Source organism: Pongo pygmaeus, chromosome 19, assembly GCF_028885625.2.
Source record: "Pongo pygmaeus isolate AG05252 chromosome 19, NHGRI_mPonPyg2-v2.0_pri, whole genome shotgun sequence".
NCBI lineage: Eukaryota > Metazoa > Chordata > Mammalia > Primates > Hominidae > Pongo > Pongo pygmaeus.
Window position 1 is genome coordinate 10,357,299 of NC_072392.2, and position 16,318 is coordinate 10,373,616.

At 38.7% G+C, this 16,318-nt stretch overlaps 1 protein-coding gene across 1 annotated transcript in view; it reads right to left on the reverse strand.

The window, feature by feature from the left end:
• Positions 1-16,318, reverse strand: part of MYH8 (myosin heavy chain 8) — a 29,890-nt gene that overhangs the window by 6,975 nt on the left and 6,597 nt on the right. The window contains exons 11-28 of the mRNA XM_054459133.2: positions 15,293-15,411; positions 15,053-15,202; positions 13,463-13,633; positions 11,980-12,289; positions 11,798-11,865; positions 9,594-9,681; positions 9,392-9,509; positions 8,976-9,099; positions 8,743-8,879; positions 7,012-7,267; positions 4,217-4,459; positions 3,949-4,125; positions 3,720-3,865; positions 3,543-3,633; positions 3,064-3,453; positions 2,218-2,344; positions 1,434-1,552; positions 1,110-1,306 (exon numbers count right to left, since the gene is read on the reverse strand). Of these exons, the coding sequence (XP_054315108.1) occupies positions 1,110-1,306; positions 1,434-1,552; positions 2,218-2,344; positions 3,064-3,453; positions 3,543-3,633; positions 3,720-3,865; positions 3,949-4,125; positions 4,217-4,459; positions 7,012-7,267; positions 8,743-8,879; positions 8,976-9,099; positions 9,392-9,509; positions 9,594-9,681; positions 11,798-11,865; positions 11,980-12,289; positions 13,463-13,633; positions 15,053-15,202; positions 15,293-15,411 (3,031 nt within the window). The remainder of the gene's footprint in view (positions 1-1,109; positions 1,307-1,433; positions 1,553-2,217; positions 2,345-3,063; positions 3,454-3,542; positions 3,634-3,719; positions 3,866-3,948; positions 4,126-4,216; positions 4,460-7,011; positions 7,268-8,742; positions 8,880-8,975; positions 9,100-9,391; positions 9,510-9,593; positions 9,682-11,797; positions 11,866-11,979; positions 12,290-13,462; positions 13,634-15,052; positions 15,203-15,292; positions 15,412-16,318) is intronic.

Consider the following 16,318-nt stretch of genomic DNA (forward strand, 5'->3'; position numbering starts at 1 on the left):
CCCGCCTTGGCTTCCCAAAGTGCTGGGATTACAGGTGTGAGCCACTGTGCCTGGCCACAGTCCTGTTTCTATACTGGCAAATAGCATATGATTTTCAAAAAGGTGGCAGCCAGAACTGCTTTCTAGATTGGTAAACTGTATGGAAAGATCCAAAGTGGTGAAGAGTTGGAAACAAGTCCTTGGAATATTATAGAATTCTTAGAGGCTGCTGTTGGTGCTGCCATTGTATGTGCCTTACTACCTAAGTAACTCAGGATTTTCAAGACTTCTGATTGAGTATGACTGTGGAAAATTATTAGCCAGGATAATCTTGTTGTTTGACTTATATATCCATTCTCACTCTAATATGGATTTGAGGTTAACTAGATATTTTACTGGCCAGAAATATACTGAGCATATTCATTTGCTTTCTCAGACTTTCCATTCCATTTTATGTATTTTTTTCCCTAGAGAATAGCCAGTTTCTTCTGATCATTATATTTGGACAGTCTCTCCAGGGAAATAAATTGATATATAAATCAGGACAATTCATGCAGTTTAAACAAAGGCAGGTTTTTTTTTGCCTCCTGAATTCTCCACATTCTCAGTTCATTTTCAGTTGTGTGCCAAGTACACATCCTTATGGTAGAGAAAAACCTTTGGCTTGATGCCCAAGGAGACCTACTTGAAGTTCTCCGTTTGTCTACATGCAGACTAAGGCTTCACTTTATTTAGGCCAACCCTAAACATTATGTATGGTTTGGTGGCCTCCAACGTGAGCTTTAAGAGGTATGTCTTCTACTCAATGCCTAAGAAGGTGGGCTGTAGAATCAGAATGACAGGCTCCAAACCCAGCTGTATCATTTATTAAGCAGATACCTTTGGGTTAGTTGGTTAACAACTTATAGCCTCAACTTCCTCATCTGTAAAATGGGGATTGGAATAATGATACCAATATAATATTGTTATGAAGGTAAATAAGCTGATATACATACATACATACATATATATAAAATACTTGACACAGTATGCACTCAATAAATGTTAGCTTTTGCTGTTGTTATGTTATCATCATCATAAATATCACAGCTGCTTCTGGGAGTTCCTCTTCTAGAGTTCACAGCACATACTTGGCCTCCTCCAGCTCCTCTGTGCGCTGGATGGCGTCTGTCTCGTATTTGGTTCTCCACTGGGCAACCTCACTGTTGGCCTTGGACAGCGCCCTCTGCAGCTCAGCTTTGCCTTCCTGCTCCTCCTCATACTGTTCCCGCAGCAGGTCACAGTCATGGCGGGAGGACTGCAGGGCGTGTGCCAGGGCGTTCTTGGCCTGCAGAAGTAGCAGTTCGGTGACATAAATTCATGTATTCAGTGATATTTAACTTACACATCCCAAGTAGAGCCTAATTGGGCAGGTTTACATTTGGTTAGTCAAAAAAATCTTTGGCAAAACTCACCTTAGTTTCTTCCTCTAGTTGATGTTTCAGCTCTTCAATCTGCTGAGTAGATGCTTGCTTGCTCCTTGAAAGCTGAGAGACTAAAGCATCTTTCTCATCTAATAGTCGGGAATATTCACCTAGGAATAATAGACATAAGGGAATTTTTTACTGGCATAAAAATAAGCCTAAACCTTTTATATTTATATATATATGTGTGTGTGTGTATATATGTATATATGTGTGTGTGTATATATATATATATATATATATTTACACAAGTTGATATACCTTACCTGAAATGCTTGGGACCAGAAGTGTTTCAGATTTCAGATTTTTGTTTGATTTTAGAATATTTGCATTACATTTACCAGTTCAGCATCCCTAATCTGAAAATCTAAAATCTGAAGTGCTGCAGTGAGCATTTCCTTTGGACATCATATCAGCCCTCAGTTTTGAATTTTGGAGCATTTCAGATTTTTGATTTTCAGATTAGGGATACTCAACCTGTGTGTGTGTGTGTGTGTGTGTCTGTTTGTGTGTGATGTGTTTAATCTACACTTCATCTGCCTCTAAGTATTTTTTTAGCACTGGTTAGAACTGGAGATTTAAAAGCAGCATTGCCATAGAAGTGTTGTAAGTAAACTTGTCTGCTCAGTTTTGCTTTCTTTCCTTTTTGACCTTCTCAGCAAACTCTGATCATTTGTTTATCTTTCTCTAAAGTGAGAATATTGCTATTTATTAGAACCCCTAGAATCCTTTTTATGTAGTCCATGGTGTTGGGACCCAGAGAAGATGTCTTTACCCGCTTCTGTTTGCAAGTGCGCTCTCTGTGCTGTGAGGTCATTGATCAGCCGCTGCTGCTCCTCTTCCTTGGTCTTAAGCTCACTCACTTGATCTTCTAGAGAGCGGCACATCTTTTCAAGGTTTCCCTACAGGATATGTAGCAATGAAAGATGAGACATCGAATGCAATAAAAAGGTTAAAACTTGATTCTTAAAATATTTGTAGAGTAAATAAATTCATGTCAAGTGTGAGTAGAAAGTTAGGACATCAACTCTGTGGAACATGCAAGAATTTAGGCATGGTGAGTGCATAGTGTGCCTAAACTGGTCATTGTTGGAGACCATTTATTCCAATGATATTGACACTTGCTTAAAGTGGATTTTGAAATCATCTTAATAAGCCAGCGCGGTGGCTCATGCCTGTAATCCCAGCAGTTTGGGAGGCTGAGGTGGGCGGATCACAAGGTTAGGAGATCGAGACCATCCTGGCTAACATGGTGAAACCCCGTCTCTACTAAAAATACAAAAAATTAGCCAGGCGTGGTGGCGGGCGCCTGTAGTCCCAGCTACTCAGGAGGCTGAGGCAGGAGAATGGCATGAACCCAGGAGGAGGAGGTTGCAGTGAGCCGAGATCGCGCCACTGCACTCCAGCCTGGGCGACAGAGTGAGACACCGTCCCAAAAAAAAAAAAAAAAAAAATCTTAATAGATTATAACCAGCATTTAAAAAAATACCATAGAGTGGGATATACTAGGTTAGAAAATATTTGAGTAGTGCTGTTAAATGCCTGCAAACAATGTTTAGTGATAGAGAGCAATGGGTGTTCTTACAAATGATTACCTTCATTTAGAGACAGTATTGGGTACCTTGGCTTTGGAAATGACCTCTGCGTTACTGCTGAGGTCATCAATCTCCATCTTCAGCTCACTCTTCTCCTTCTCCAGCTTCTGTTTGACCCGCTGCAGGTTGTCAATCTGCTCCGCAAGCTCAGCCATACTGTCTGCGTGCTTCTTCCGAAGAGCAGCCGCCATAGCTTCATGCTGCAGGGTGGCCTCCTCCAGGTCCCTACGCAGTTTCTGAAACTCAGCCTCCCGCTTCTTGTTCAATTCCACCTGAGCAGAAGTTGCCCCACCGGCTTCTTCCAGCCTCTCGCTGATCTCCTCCAGTTCCCGGGAGAGGTCAGAGCGCTGCTTCTCTGCTTTGGCTCGGGAGGCCCGCTCTGCCTCGATTTCCTCCTCCAGCTCCTCAATGCGGGCCTGGGAACGAAAGAAGCACATAAACATAAACTCATCTCAACTTCATTGTTTTTTTGGTGTGCAGAAAAAATAGAGGTGAGATGACTCACCTGCAACTCTTTGATCTTCTTCTGTAGTTGAATTTCTACAGCTTGCTCATCTTCAATTTTGCTTATCAAATTGCTAATTTCAAATTCTTTCCTTTAGACAGAAGAGCAAGACGTATTAATACTCATATGAATTGAAAGATGATATTACATAGAAGTTTTTTTCTAAAGGGCTCCTACTTTTTAAGCTTTTCATCAAGTTGCTGTTTGTCATTTTCTATATCCATTGTGGATTCTTGGGCCAATTTGAGGTCACCCTCCAGTTTCCGCTTTGCTCTTTCTAGATCCATTCGAAGCTTCTTTTCTTGTTCCAGAGACCCTTCAAGCTAATAAGAAAGTAAATATGGTAAAAATTGAAAGTATATATATTTTTAAAAATCTTTCAAAGGGATATTTAAAATGTGCTTACATCATCCACTTGCTGTTCTAGCTTGGTTTTAGCTTTGGTCAGGATGTTTACTTTGTCCTCCTCTGCCTGCAGGTCATCTAGGGTCTGCTGGTGGGTCTCTTGGAGAGCCTTCTTCTCCTTGGACAGTTTTGCAATGATTTCATCCAGGCCTGCCATCTCTTCTGTAAGATTTTTCACCTACAAAGGTTAAGAAAGAGATTATTTCTCCTATAAAGCAATTTAGTTGGTGGCAGAACCTCTATACAGTATTGTAGAATATGACTGATACCTTGTTCTCTGTGGCATGTTTCTCCTTCTCAACCTTGGCCAGTGTCAGCTCAAGGTCATCAATGTCTTTCTTGAGTTCTGAACATTCATCCTCCAGTTTCCTCTTCTTGGCTGTCAGCTCAGCATTGATCTCTTCCTCCTCCTCAGCTCTTTCAGTCACCTCTTTGATTTTGGCCTCAAGTTGGATTTTGTTTTTAATCAGTTGCTCACACCTTTCCTCTGCATCAGCCAAGCTATCTGCTTCCTATGGAGAGATGCATTCAGATACTTAGAGTCTGTTACTTATTTTGAAACTTTTTTTTTGCACAAAAATAATAGTTTTATTGAATTCTGTTGAATTTTTCAGTATGAATATAAATTTAATTTAATCGAACATTATTACATGGTCTGGAGAAATGCAGCTTATTGGAAGTGAGACTATAGCTTTAGAAGCAAACTAGTTTGCAAAGTTATTGGATTGGAGCTATTGACTATTTAAAAAATAATTTGTAGAAGAGTGGAAAGACCTCTAAATCGGGCAAAAGGAAGCCTGGGTTCTTGTCCCAATATTGCTTGCATATGTATGACTTTGGGCAGATTGCTTTATTCCTTTTATTCTCAACTATATATATATGTTATATTATATATATAAAGGGGGGTTGGAATAAATGATTGCCAAGAGCTTTTCAGCTGTAATATTTAAAGATTTTGATTTAGTTAAATTGATTAGTTTTGGTTTTGATCATTCCCCGTCCCCCTCAAACCACTAATTGCTAGGCTGTATTGAAACAAGAAAAAGAAGAAAAATAACTTAAATACATTTCCATGTCATATTTTTTAATACACTAAAACCTTCCTGATAGTTCATACAGTGCTATAATTGTTCAAAATTTACATTTCTATTTAAAGAATTACCCATTAATCTTAAGATGAATTTTATTTTTTGGAACTTTTACCCCAACTTTTATTTTGAAAACTGTTAAACTTACCAAATAGATGTATGAATAATACAATAAATTGCCATATACCATTTACCTAAATCCTCATATTTTTAACATTGTACTGTTTTTTCTCTTTCTAAACACACACATAGACACATATATATGCACATGTGCGTGTGCACACACACCCACACACTCTCTCCTAAATCATTTGAAAGTAAATGGCAGATATCATATTTTAGCATTTCTCTCCTAAGAACATGAACATTCTCCTATATAACTACAATACTGTTATTACAAATGAAAATATTATCATGATACAATAATATTATCTAATATATAGTCTATATTCAGATTTCCCCAGTGTAACAAAAATGTTCTTAAAGTTTTGTGGTTTCATTGTTTTATTTTTATACACAACATGGGCAATAGGCCTAAACTGCAACATAATTTTCAGAGAGTTGTACCATTGACTAGGCTAGAGGTTCTTCTGCCCAGGACAGTTCTAGTTAAGGAAAGACTGATGAACTGGTCTTAGTCCTTTCTGTTTTTGCGTTTTTGTTTGCTTTTGTTTTCCTATTCCCTTCTAAATCTGGTTAATGTGGGAAGTCTATGTTGAGCCCCTGAAATTTTGAAAATGTTCAAGCCCATATGTCAAGTTAGGAAAAAAAAAATAGAATGAACAGTGATATGTTATGAACCTAGATTCACCAGTTGCTAAGTTATGCCACATTTGCTTTGTCCATCCCGTTTGTGACCGTCTCCCCTCCCCCCATAATTATCAAAATGAATTTTAGAATATATGAGAAAGTGTAATTCTCAGAAACTTATAGCTCAATAAAGTTTTTATAAGTGACTAACGAAAGGATTCAAATAAAAATCAATCCAGTCTAATTTATTAGGTTACCTTGGCCTGGGGAATATTTTTTAACTTCCCAGTGTTTGTTTTGTTCTTGAGTTTTAAAAAACGTTTAAATGGAATATAATGGGAACTTATTGGGGGATTCTTTTCTTTTTTCTTTTTTTGAGCTTTACTGCTTAATGTATTTATTTTTAATAGTGATATACTCAATACATATTTACTCACTGACTAATGATAACTGTGAAAAGATGGTAAGATAGAGAGGCTACGGTCCTGTGCTTTTGGAAAAAAGTAACATTCTTATAAATGAAGGTATCAGAAGGAAAAATTGAAAGTTGCTGAAAAAAAGTAGGAAAACTATCCTTTTCACAGGTTAGTTTATGATACTGTTAGATTTGTTGAACCAAGGAAATGGGAGGTTACCTTTGACCAAAGTGCTCATGCCAAACCTAGTCCCCACTCCAACTGCCCCTCCTTCCTGCACCAATAAACAGACGCTAGGAACTAGAAATTTGTATCAGAGGAAGAATCAGGAGGACACATTTCTCTGCCTGACATGCTAGTAGTTCAGTTCCATTAAATACAGATAGATTTATTGAGCTAAATCTTGGGGCTTGGGGAAAGGAGATACAGAAAGAAATGTTTGAATTTAAATACAATCTCATAGACTTGCATTTAGAAAATAGGGCTATACTTTTAATGCTGGGCTAAAGTAGCCCAGGCAAAGGGGTAAAATATTTGACTGAGACTTGGGGGATTGGCTATAAGCTACTTCCTTCATGGCTGTTAAATTTTGTGATATTATTAAACAAATTCTTCAGTCTTTCCTTTTCCCATTGTAACTTGGAAATAATTGTGCCTTTTCTTCCCCATAGAATATTAAAAGATAAATGAGGTATTAAAAACAGCAACTTGAGATTTTTTTTCAAGTAGAGATCATTTATAAATCCAAAGTATATGTGTATTTCAAAAAAGCTTCAGTAACATGGTGCATTCAGAATATGGAGTACTCACAGATTGAACCTGGAGTTGCAGGTCATTTTTCTCTTTTAAGAGAGTGACCATTTTTTCCTCTAGCTCCTTCCTTTTTGCCTCTGACTTGGCGAGTTCATCTTTGGTTTTCTGGAAGTCTTCCTTCATGGTGGCCATCTCTTTCTCAGTCTCTGCACTCTTGAGGAGGGGCTTGATCTTGAAGAAGAGTTTCATCCAGGGCCAGTGCTTGACGTTCATGAAGGCACGGACATTATACTGGATGCAGAAAAGTGCTTCTCTGCGATGACGTGAAAATATCAGTGTAGACTGATCCGTTAGAGCCAATGTTATTGTTACTTATCACACACAAATTTCCCTTTTAATGAATGCCCCTCACAAATAAATATGTCACATTCTCTATATATTATATGCAGGCTTTACACACACACACACACGTGTACACACATTCTTATGCTCACACTCACGGTCAGTAGCCCTCAGTATAACCACTTTGCTAATATGAGTGCTGTTCATATTGAGCAAATCTTCTGTGTTCTCAATCCCTGTCAAACTAGCAAAGAGAGTGACTGTAGGGGTGAATATTTTGAATGTATGATCAGCACATACCATTTGACATATGACAGTATTAGTGATTTGAGTTAGTGATTTGAGTTAGTGATTTGATTAGTGGGCATGGTGATTGCATGTTGATTGTGCTGCCTGTCTGTGGGCATATGGATGAGAACTGTGAAATGACATAGGTTGCCTTCTGAATGGCCCACCTAAACTGAGCGAATGATTTGTCTTCTCTTCCTTGAAGTTGCTCCTCTTATTTTGAACAACAGTGAATTATCCACTCTATAAACTTTTTTTGCTAGCTTCTTCAGATAATACACTGGCTTATCTCAAATTCTTTCAAGTGCCTCAGTCTTAACTGATTAATTGGATTGTTAATATTTGTGAGGCATTCAGCATCTGTTGAGCTCTAAAATTTATTTTATTGAAATAAAGTGAAAAATAGTAATAAAAGGTACCCCTACTGCAAACTATAGCCATAGACTGGCTAGGTTTGACTACCTTGTAGCAATGTGTATGTTTCTTCAAGCTTGTTAAAATGTAAATTCTATCTCTATAGGTCCAGTTTTTAAGACTTATAACTGTGTGAAAGCAGATACCTTGACACAAACCATAATGTTCACACATGGGAAAGACTCAGGAACACTTCCAGTGCAGGCCTAAATGATTACAGATGAGAAAAATGAATGCACAGTGTGTGTGTAAGTAGAGGGAATGCAGTAGTGTTGGGTAGATTAACTGGGTGAGATTAGTTACAGAAAGGGGAAATTAAAGTTTTAAATTGGTAAATAGATAAATTAGGATGAGGGGAGAGATGAGATAAGAAGATAAGCAAATGAGAGAATAGTAGATAAGCAAATTGTTTAGCCTGGCTGGAAAAGGCTATGTGGTTGGAAATGATAGATGAGGTGGGGAATAGAGAGGGCCCTGACAGGCAGGCAAGCAACTGGCTTGATGAAAATACTGCTTACTGCAAACTATTCCTGTGGCTGTATGTGAGATGGCTGGAGGTAGGAGAGAAGTTTTGAAGGGAATCCAAGTGTGAGAGCTGAAGCAAAGGCTGCTGTGTTGTAGGAGTGAGTTCTGAATTGGGTGAGAGGAACTATTAGCCACCAAATGAAAGAATTAATGAATGAAGAAGACTGATTGATAGTCCTTAAGGGACCTTATAATTCTGATATTCTGAATGATTGTTACCTCCTTTGCAACATCTTCTGATATTCTACCCTCATTAGGAATCCCCTACAGACAGCTTGTGTTCTTGTTATAATTTGGGCTAATTTTTCATCTCTCATTTCTTCCAGAAGACCCAGAAGTCCAGCTTTGAAGAAAACCTGGAGAAAGAGAGAGTCACAAATCATCTCCATACTGCAGGCGATGCAGAAATGGCAGAAGGTACCTGGATCAGGTGTAAATAAATAACGATATACCTTGGTATGTCCAAATTTATATTGAGTATGATCAATATCAATAGATGCAAGAAGTTTCTCAGAAGCCTTCTTACTGTCAATGAACTGTCCCTCTGGAATAGCACTTGCATTTAAAACCTTGTATCTGCTCAGTTAAAGAAAGAAAGAATGGTTAGGAAAATGTGACCACATGCTAACAAAGTGACACCAAAAAGAAATATCAACAAACATCTGAGAGTAGAAATAAAAGTAGAAAATCCAACTGCCGTTTAAGGACAGATAGTAAAACAATATGATTTTCTGTTGCATGCCTGCTTCCTGCTATCCTTCTAACCTGTTGTATTATCCTACTACCACAAGACTATATTATTCGACTTCTTAATTTTTTAATATATACTAATTCACAGTGTTAATGAAATACAACAAAGATGACTGACCTTTGTTTGAAATCGCCATATAAGATTCTGCTTGGGAATCCTTTCCTACAGATGCGGATGCCTTCCAGCACACCATTACACCTCAGCTGGTGCAACACAAGTTCATGTTCCATTGCCCCTAAAAATATAGAACAGTACTTATTACTGGGCATTTAATTTTCAAACCTGTGCTTGTTTGATTATTTCACTCTCTGTGTCTTACCAGGAGTTTTGGTTTCATTGGGAATGATACACCGTACGAAGTGAGGGTGTGTGCTCCTCAGATTCGTCATCAATTTATTTAAATTTTCCTAGAAAACCAGACAGAAAGGACTTGATGAAAAAGTTCTGTTTCAGGTTGTTTTTTGTAATTATGTGGAATGAACCTAGACAGTCCTTTAACTACTAGGCATGCATCTGTGAGGCTTCAATTGTTCTGTATTTTGAGGGTCTCAAGAGTTCTAGCCTGCCAAATAACAAAAAGGCCAAAGTGCTTGGAAGGAATGCACACCTCCAAGGTATTCCTTTGTAACACCAGGGATCTGTCTCATAAACAAATTGCAATTCAGTAACCTTGTGATGTACAAGGAAGGGTTCTCAGCCAAGAATCACAAGACAAAACATGATGGCTTTGCTATGCCACTAATGAGCTGCCTGACTGTATAAAATCCCTTTTGTTTCTCTGGGCATTATCTGAGAATAGTTGAGATTGTTTGTGAGGTCTCTTTCATCTCTCTCAGTGCTAATAATTTTCACAGTAGCAGTTTACAGTGGTAACCTAAGTTAGCAATTGTCCTAACTTTTGCCTTTCCTTCCTTGAGTGTAATATTCCCTGGGACCTCTTAACCTCTTGTTTTGTTTTGGTTTTTGAAGAGTCTAAAATTGTGAAACTGGCCAGGCATGGTGGCTCACGCCTGTAATCCCAGCACCTTGGGAGGCTGAAGCAAGCGGATCACAAGGTCAGGAGTTTGAGACCAGCCTGGGCAACATAGTGAAACCCTATCTCTACTAAAAATACAAAAATTATCCAGGTGTGGTGACGGGTGCCTGTAATACCAGCTACTCGGGAGGCCGAGGCAGGAGAATTACTTGAACCCAGGAGGCGGAGTTTGCAGTGAGCTGAGATCGTGTCACTACGCTACAGCCTGGGTGACAGAGCAAGACTCTGTCTCGAAAAAAAAAAAATTAAAAAAATAAAATAAAATAATGAAACTATGTAACCTTGGCTTGGTGGGTGTTGGGTACCTGAGACTAGATATACTCTTAAGAAGGCAGATTTTTTTTTCTTTTTTGACAGAATCTCACTCTGTTGCCCAGGCTGGAGTACAGTGGTGCAATCTCGGTCCACTGCAACCTCTGCCTCCTGGGTGCAAGTGATTCTTCTGCCTCAGCCTCCCGAGTAGCTGGGACTACAGCGCGCACCACTACGCCCGGCTAATTTTTATATTTTTAGTAAAGATGGGGTTTCACCATATTGGCCAGGCTGGTGTTGAATTCCTGACCTCGTGATCTGCCCGCCTCGGCCTCCCAAAGTGCTGGGAGTATAGGTGTGAGCCACCGTGCCCGGCCAAGAAGGCAGATTTTTTTTTCCACATCTCAGTTAACCATTAGGAAATGAAGAAAATAAGTAATGTGAGTTCCTAATTTTGAAAACATGTATGAAAACAAGTTGATAAAACAAAAGTCTGTTTGGTAAGATAATGCAAATTGGTTGTGAGAAAGAAAAAGAACAAGAGTAGTTTTCTTGTTTAGATCATAGGTTGTATGTCATGTCTGTATTTTAGTTTTATAAGGAATGAGACTTAGCCATACACATTTTGATTAAAAAGCCATTATTAGTCCATATATAAGAACCAGTTTTTAAGCTACATAGGAAAATGACATTACTTTGTAGTGAAATTATTATTCTTTAATCTCAAGAGATATTTCGTATATTAATGATCCATTTAAGTCACTGGGCTTGGCTTTAGATGATTTTCAGCTGTAATGAAAAATTAAATTCACCTCAGAGGACAAAGATATGTTTTGGTGAAAGATGTCATAAAGAGTGTATCTGAGGCTCATTCTCAAAGAGGAACTCAGGAACATTTTCAAAGGGCAACATTCAAAGTGGAATAAGAATATGGCCTTCCACGGGGACAGCTTTGAAGTTTAGCTATACTTCTTTAGAAATCAGCCTCATTATATAATGAGAAAATTTCTAAGGACATTTTGGCAATCCTGAATACATTAGATAATCATAATAAGGAATAATGGGTAAAGCATCCTTTCCTACAGGAGTAGTATTTCTTTGGCTATACTCTGACGAGAGCTGATATTTGAAGTGATTCCTATTAACATTTTATTGCCTCATAATTTTTTCTAAATCCTTAATTATGATAATTCATAGAAACTGAGTAGATATTTCAGATTAAATTTGTACTTTACCCTGAAAAGGGCAGACACAGTCTGGAAAGAAGAGCCCTTTTTCTTAGCACCTTTCTTCGCGCTGCTGTCTGAGGTAAAAAGAAAACCCATCAATAAGAATAGAATACCAGAGGCTTATATGAACATGTATTATAACATTATGTGAGAATGGATTTAGTTTAGATTAAGGACACAGAAAGTACCTGCTTCAGCACTAGCGTATGTGGAAAACAGACTGGCTAGCGTCTTCATTGCAGACTTCTGGTACAGCCCAACCACAGTGTCATTCAGGGGGTCTTTATTTTTGTCCAGCCAGCCAGTAATGTTGTAGTCCACAGTGCCAGCATAGTGAATCAGAGAGAAGTGGGCCTCGGCCTTGCCTTTGACCACCTTGGGCTTCTGGAAGTTGGCAGACTTGCCCAGGTGCTGGTCATACAGCTTGTTCTTGAAGGAGGTGTCCGTTGCCTTAGGGAACATGCACTCCTCTTCCAGGATGGAGAAGATGCCTAGTGGCTGAATTCAGAAAAGTAACATTGGTGTCAACCTAACTTCTCTGAAAAGATAGACATGGTGGCTGTCATTTGATTGAATTATGAACACCCCAATTAAATATATATATGAAATAAACCAGGGTCACAGCTTGAAGAAGTCCCTTGTTATCACTAGAATGACTTTTCCACTATTCTTCTCACATTCAATCTGTAGCATTACTTTCAATTAAAAGAATAGCTGGATACAAACTTCCTCAACACCGCATGTTAAAATGTTATGTATTATCACACCTTTTTCCTATTCAGTGAATAAATCTATTGTCAGAGTTTTTCTTCACTATGAAAAGAGCTTACTGACTTATGATGTTGACGCTATGCAGTAAACAGTATAAACAACCAAATTTTATTTAAGATATTTTGGGTATTTAATTTCTTTAAAATAGATTATAGGCCGACCACAGTGGCTCACGCCTGTAATCCCAACACTTTGGGAGGCCAAGACAGGGGATCACTTGAACTCAGGAGTTCAAGACCAGCTTAGGCAACATGGCAAAACACCGTCTCTACAAAGAATACAAAAATTAGCCAGGCATAGTGGCACGTGCCTGTGGTCCCAGCTACTCGGGAGGCTGAGGTGAGAGGATTGCTTGAGCCTCAGGGTTGAGGCTTCAGTGAGCTGTGATTGCACCACTGCACTTCAGCCTGGGCGACAGAGTGAGGCCCTGTCTCAATAAATAAATGAATAAATAAAATAGATTATGAAGTAGCATATGCAGTTTGACTTCTTGACTTTGAACAGATTAGCTTTCATGAAAGCACTAACTGTCATGTGTGCATTAATTTTTATATAGAAAAATATTTTTATTGTTGACATCATGGATCATAATGGAGATAGATCAAGAACTAATGAGGATAGTAGTTGTAGTAAAGCAGAACATCTCAAATAGTTTTCAGTGCTGTGTGAAAGTTGGATTTGATCCAGTATCAGAATAAGAATGGTTAGAACAGAATAAAAGTAAACACTGTCAGATCTTTCTTATGTAAAAGTTGAAAAGAGGAAGTAATTTCTAAATAGTAATTTTCCAATTTGTTCAGATCACAAACCATTTGAGATTACAGTAATACTTTCTGGAATTGCTTAAGATTTCTGGAAAGTGATCCTCACAGTCTGCCCTTCTTTGGAAACCAAACCGACCTTCTCAATGAGCTCAATGCAGGCAGCCAGGTCCATCCCAAAGTCAATGAACGTCCACTCGATGCCTTCCTTCTTGTACTCCTCCTGCTCCAGCACGAACATGTGGTGATTGAAAAACTGTTGTAGTTTCTCGTTGGTGAAGTTGATGCACAGCTGCTCCAGGCTGTTAAACTACACAAAATAGTAGAAATTTCCAACATCAAATGAGTTTTTATAGTAGTAAAATTCATTACTGAAAAAATTCTTTTATTGAAAAAATGTGGAATGTAGTAATGAGATACAATTAAAACTAACTGTTGTCCCTTCAAAAAATGATCATTGGCTGCGTGTGGTGGCTCACACCTGTAATCCCAGCACGTTGGGAGGCCGGGGTGGGTGGATCATGAGGTCAAGAGATTGAGACCATCCTGGCCAACATGGTGAAACCCTGTCTCTACTGAAAATACAAAAAATTAGCTGGGTGTGGTGGCGTGCACCTGTAGTCCCAGCTACTCGGGAGGCTGAGGCAGGAAAATTGCTTGAACCCTGGAGGTGGAGGTTGCAGTGAGCCGAGATTGTGCCACTGCACTCCAGCCTGGGCAGCTGGGTGAGATCCTGTCTCAAAAAAAAAAAATCATTATTCACATGAGCCTTTCTCATGAATTCCAGGCATTGTTGAGGGTCCCAGATATCAATGTTAGAACAAAAGTTCTGGTAGAATTTACCTTTTCTCCTCTAAGATTGCATGGGCAAGAATATACTTTAAAAGTTCAACCATGGTCCTGTGTTGTGGTTTCGATTCAAAGGTAAAAGAAAAAGGAGTTGATTGGAAAGCCTCACTTCTTTCACCACTCCCATTCTCCAGTTCAAAAAAAAGTTCACATTTTCACCTTTGGCTGTTACATTATTAAGGAAAGCTGATCTTAAGACCTTTAATATAAAGGTCTTGGTGTATAAAGTGAAATCATTAGGGTAATTTCTCTTCTATTTATATCAGACATTTAGCAAATCCCCCTTGTCAGGTATGTGAAAGGAGGGACCTGATATAGTATAGCAGTTGAAGATCCAAAAAAGTCTTTGTAATAATTTACTCCTTTATTTTATAGATGGTGACCTGATGCCCTGGAGGTCAAATAGTTTATGTAAGATGAATCTGGAAGAGGAGAGACAGACTATCATCTGTCTCTAGGCTTCTACCTTTGGGCCTTTTCTCCTCTGTGAAGAAGCCTTGTGTATGGATCAAATGCTGTAGATCTGGGTTGCTGTCCTGGATTTGTCTTATGCACCTGTGGGATCTTTAGCTAGTGTTTTGATTTCCCTGCATCTCAGTTTCTTCTATATAAGTTGGGGGAATATTAGCTACTCCTTGGGTTGTTTTGAGGATTAAATAAGGTAACGTTTTGAAGTCCCTAGTGTACACTGCTGGCCCAGTGAGTGTTAGCTATTATTAGTAGTACATTATGTTACCTCCTGTTTTGGAGATAACCTTTGTTCTAGGTGCAGTGTTGGAGCAAGTAATATGGACACTATAAATGTGGATGAATAATGATAATACCTAATATATCAAAGCCCACAATTGCCTCCTTCTTAATTCTTGTTAAGATAACTCACATCAAAGATTTCAAAGCCAGCAATGTCCAAGACCCCGATGAAGTACTGCCTGGGCTGCTTGGTGTCCAGCTGCTGGTTGATGCGGGTGACCATCCACAGGAACATCTTCTCGTAGACGGCTTTGGCCAGGGCACCCACCGCATTGTACACCTTCACAGATAGAGTAATGTTCGTTGGTGTTGTTAAAGACATGCCATGAAGGCTTGAGATGTGTGTGATTCATTGAGGTCATGCACTTACCTGCTGCACAGTCTGGCCTTTGGTGACATACTCATTGCCAACCTTGACCCTAGGGTAGCAGAGGGCTTTGAGTAGGTCTGCAGAGTTCAGACTCTGGAGATAGGCTGCCTTGTCAGCGACTGCAGAGACACAGTTCAGGACATGTTGTTTCATGAAGGATATTCTCTTTTACCTAATCTTTCCATTTTTCTCCAATTCAATTTATTATTTAAATAAAAAGCTTAAATAATTCTATAAAAGGCCAAATGAGGTTCTCTAACCTTAGAGCATGTGGTTGCCAGTAAATGTTTGATTGGTTATACTGACCTTTAGTGATTTATTACAAGTAGTTTTTAAGAAATTTTTTATCAACCGTAAACATATGTAGTATTTATTGCCGTCTTGCAGTTTTTTATAAGTAAAAGCCATAGTCCCTGTTTTTAAGACACATTAGGTGTAGTTGGAAGGATAAGATAAATATTCACTGTTAGAGAGGGTAAAAGTCAGAATATTATGATTCTTATCTTAGTTTTTCACCTCCCTATTAAATTTTGCTGGATTAATTTCTTTATGTAAAAATGTGGAGATTAAATTTTACTGGGTGATCCCTACAGAGTCCCTTTCTAAAATTCTGTCGGTGACTATAATGTAAATAAATGCCACATGTCAGGTACACCAGTAACTGCTGAAACATTTAGAGGAGGAAGAAAGAATGTCAATTCGAGGTGGTCAGGAAAGGCTTTAAAGAGCGATAACTATCTTTGTGGGGTAGATCCTGTATATTGCGTGTTCTTTCCATATGTAGACTATATGATCTTTTTTCTCAATTCCTTTTTTTAAATCTTACTTGCTGTCTATATTGTCTATGGATTTATATACAGACAATACACACATGCTTACAGATGACTCTAGGGGTATCTTTCTCCCCAGTCCTGTATTTGGGCATATTCTCTGCTGTCATTTCCTAGGGTCTTCCTATCTAGTGCTGAAATAGAGCAGTCTACAGTTATCTCATATACCCACCTTCATTGCCAAGGCCTACCAGGA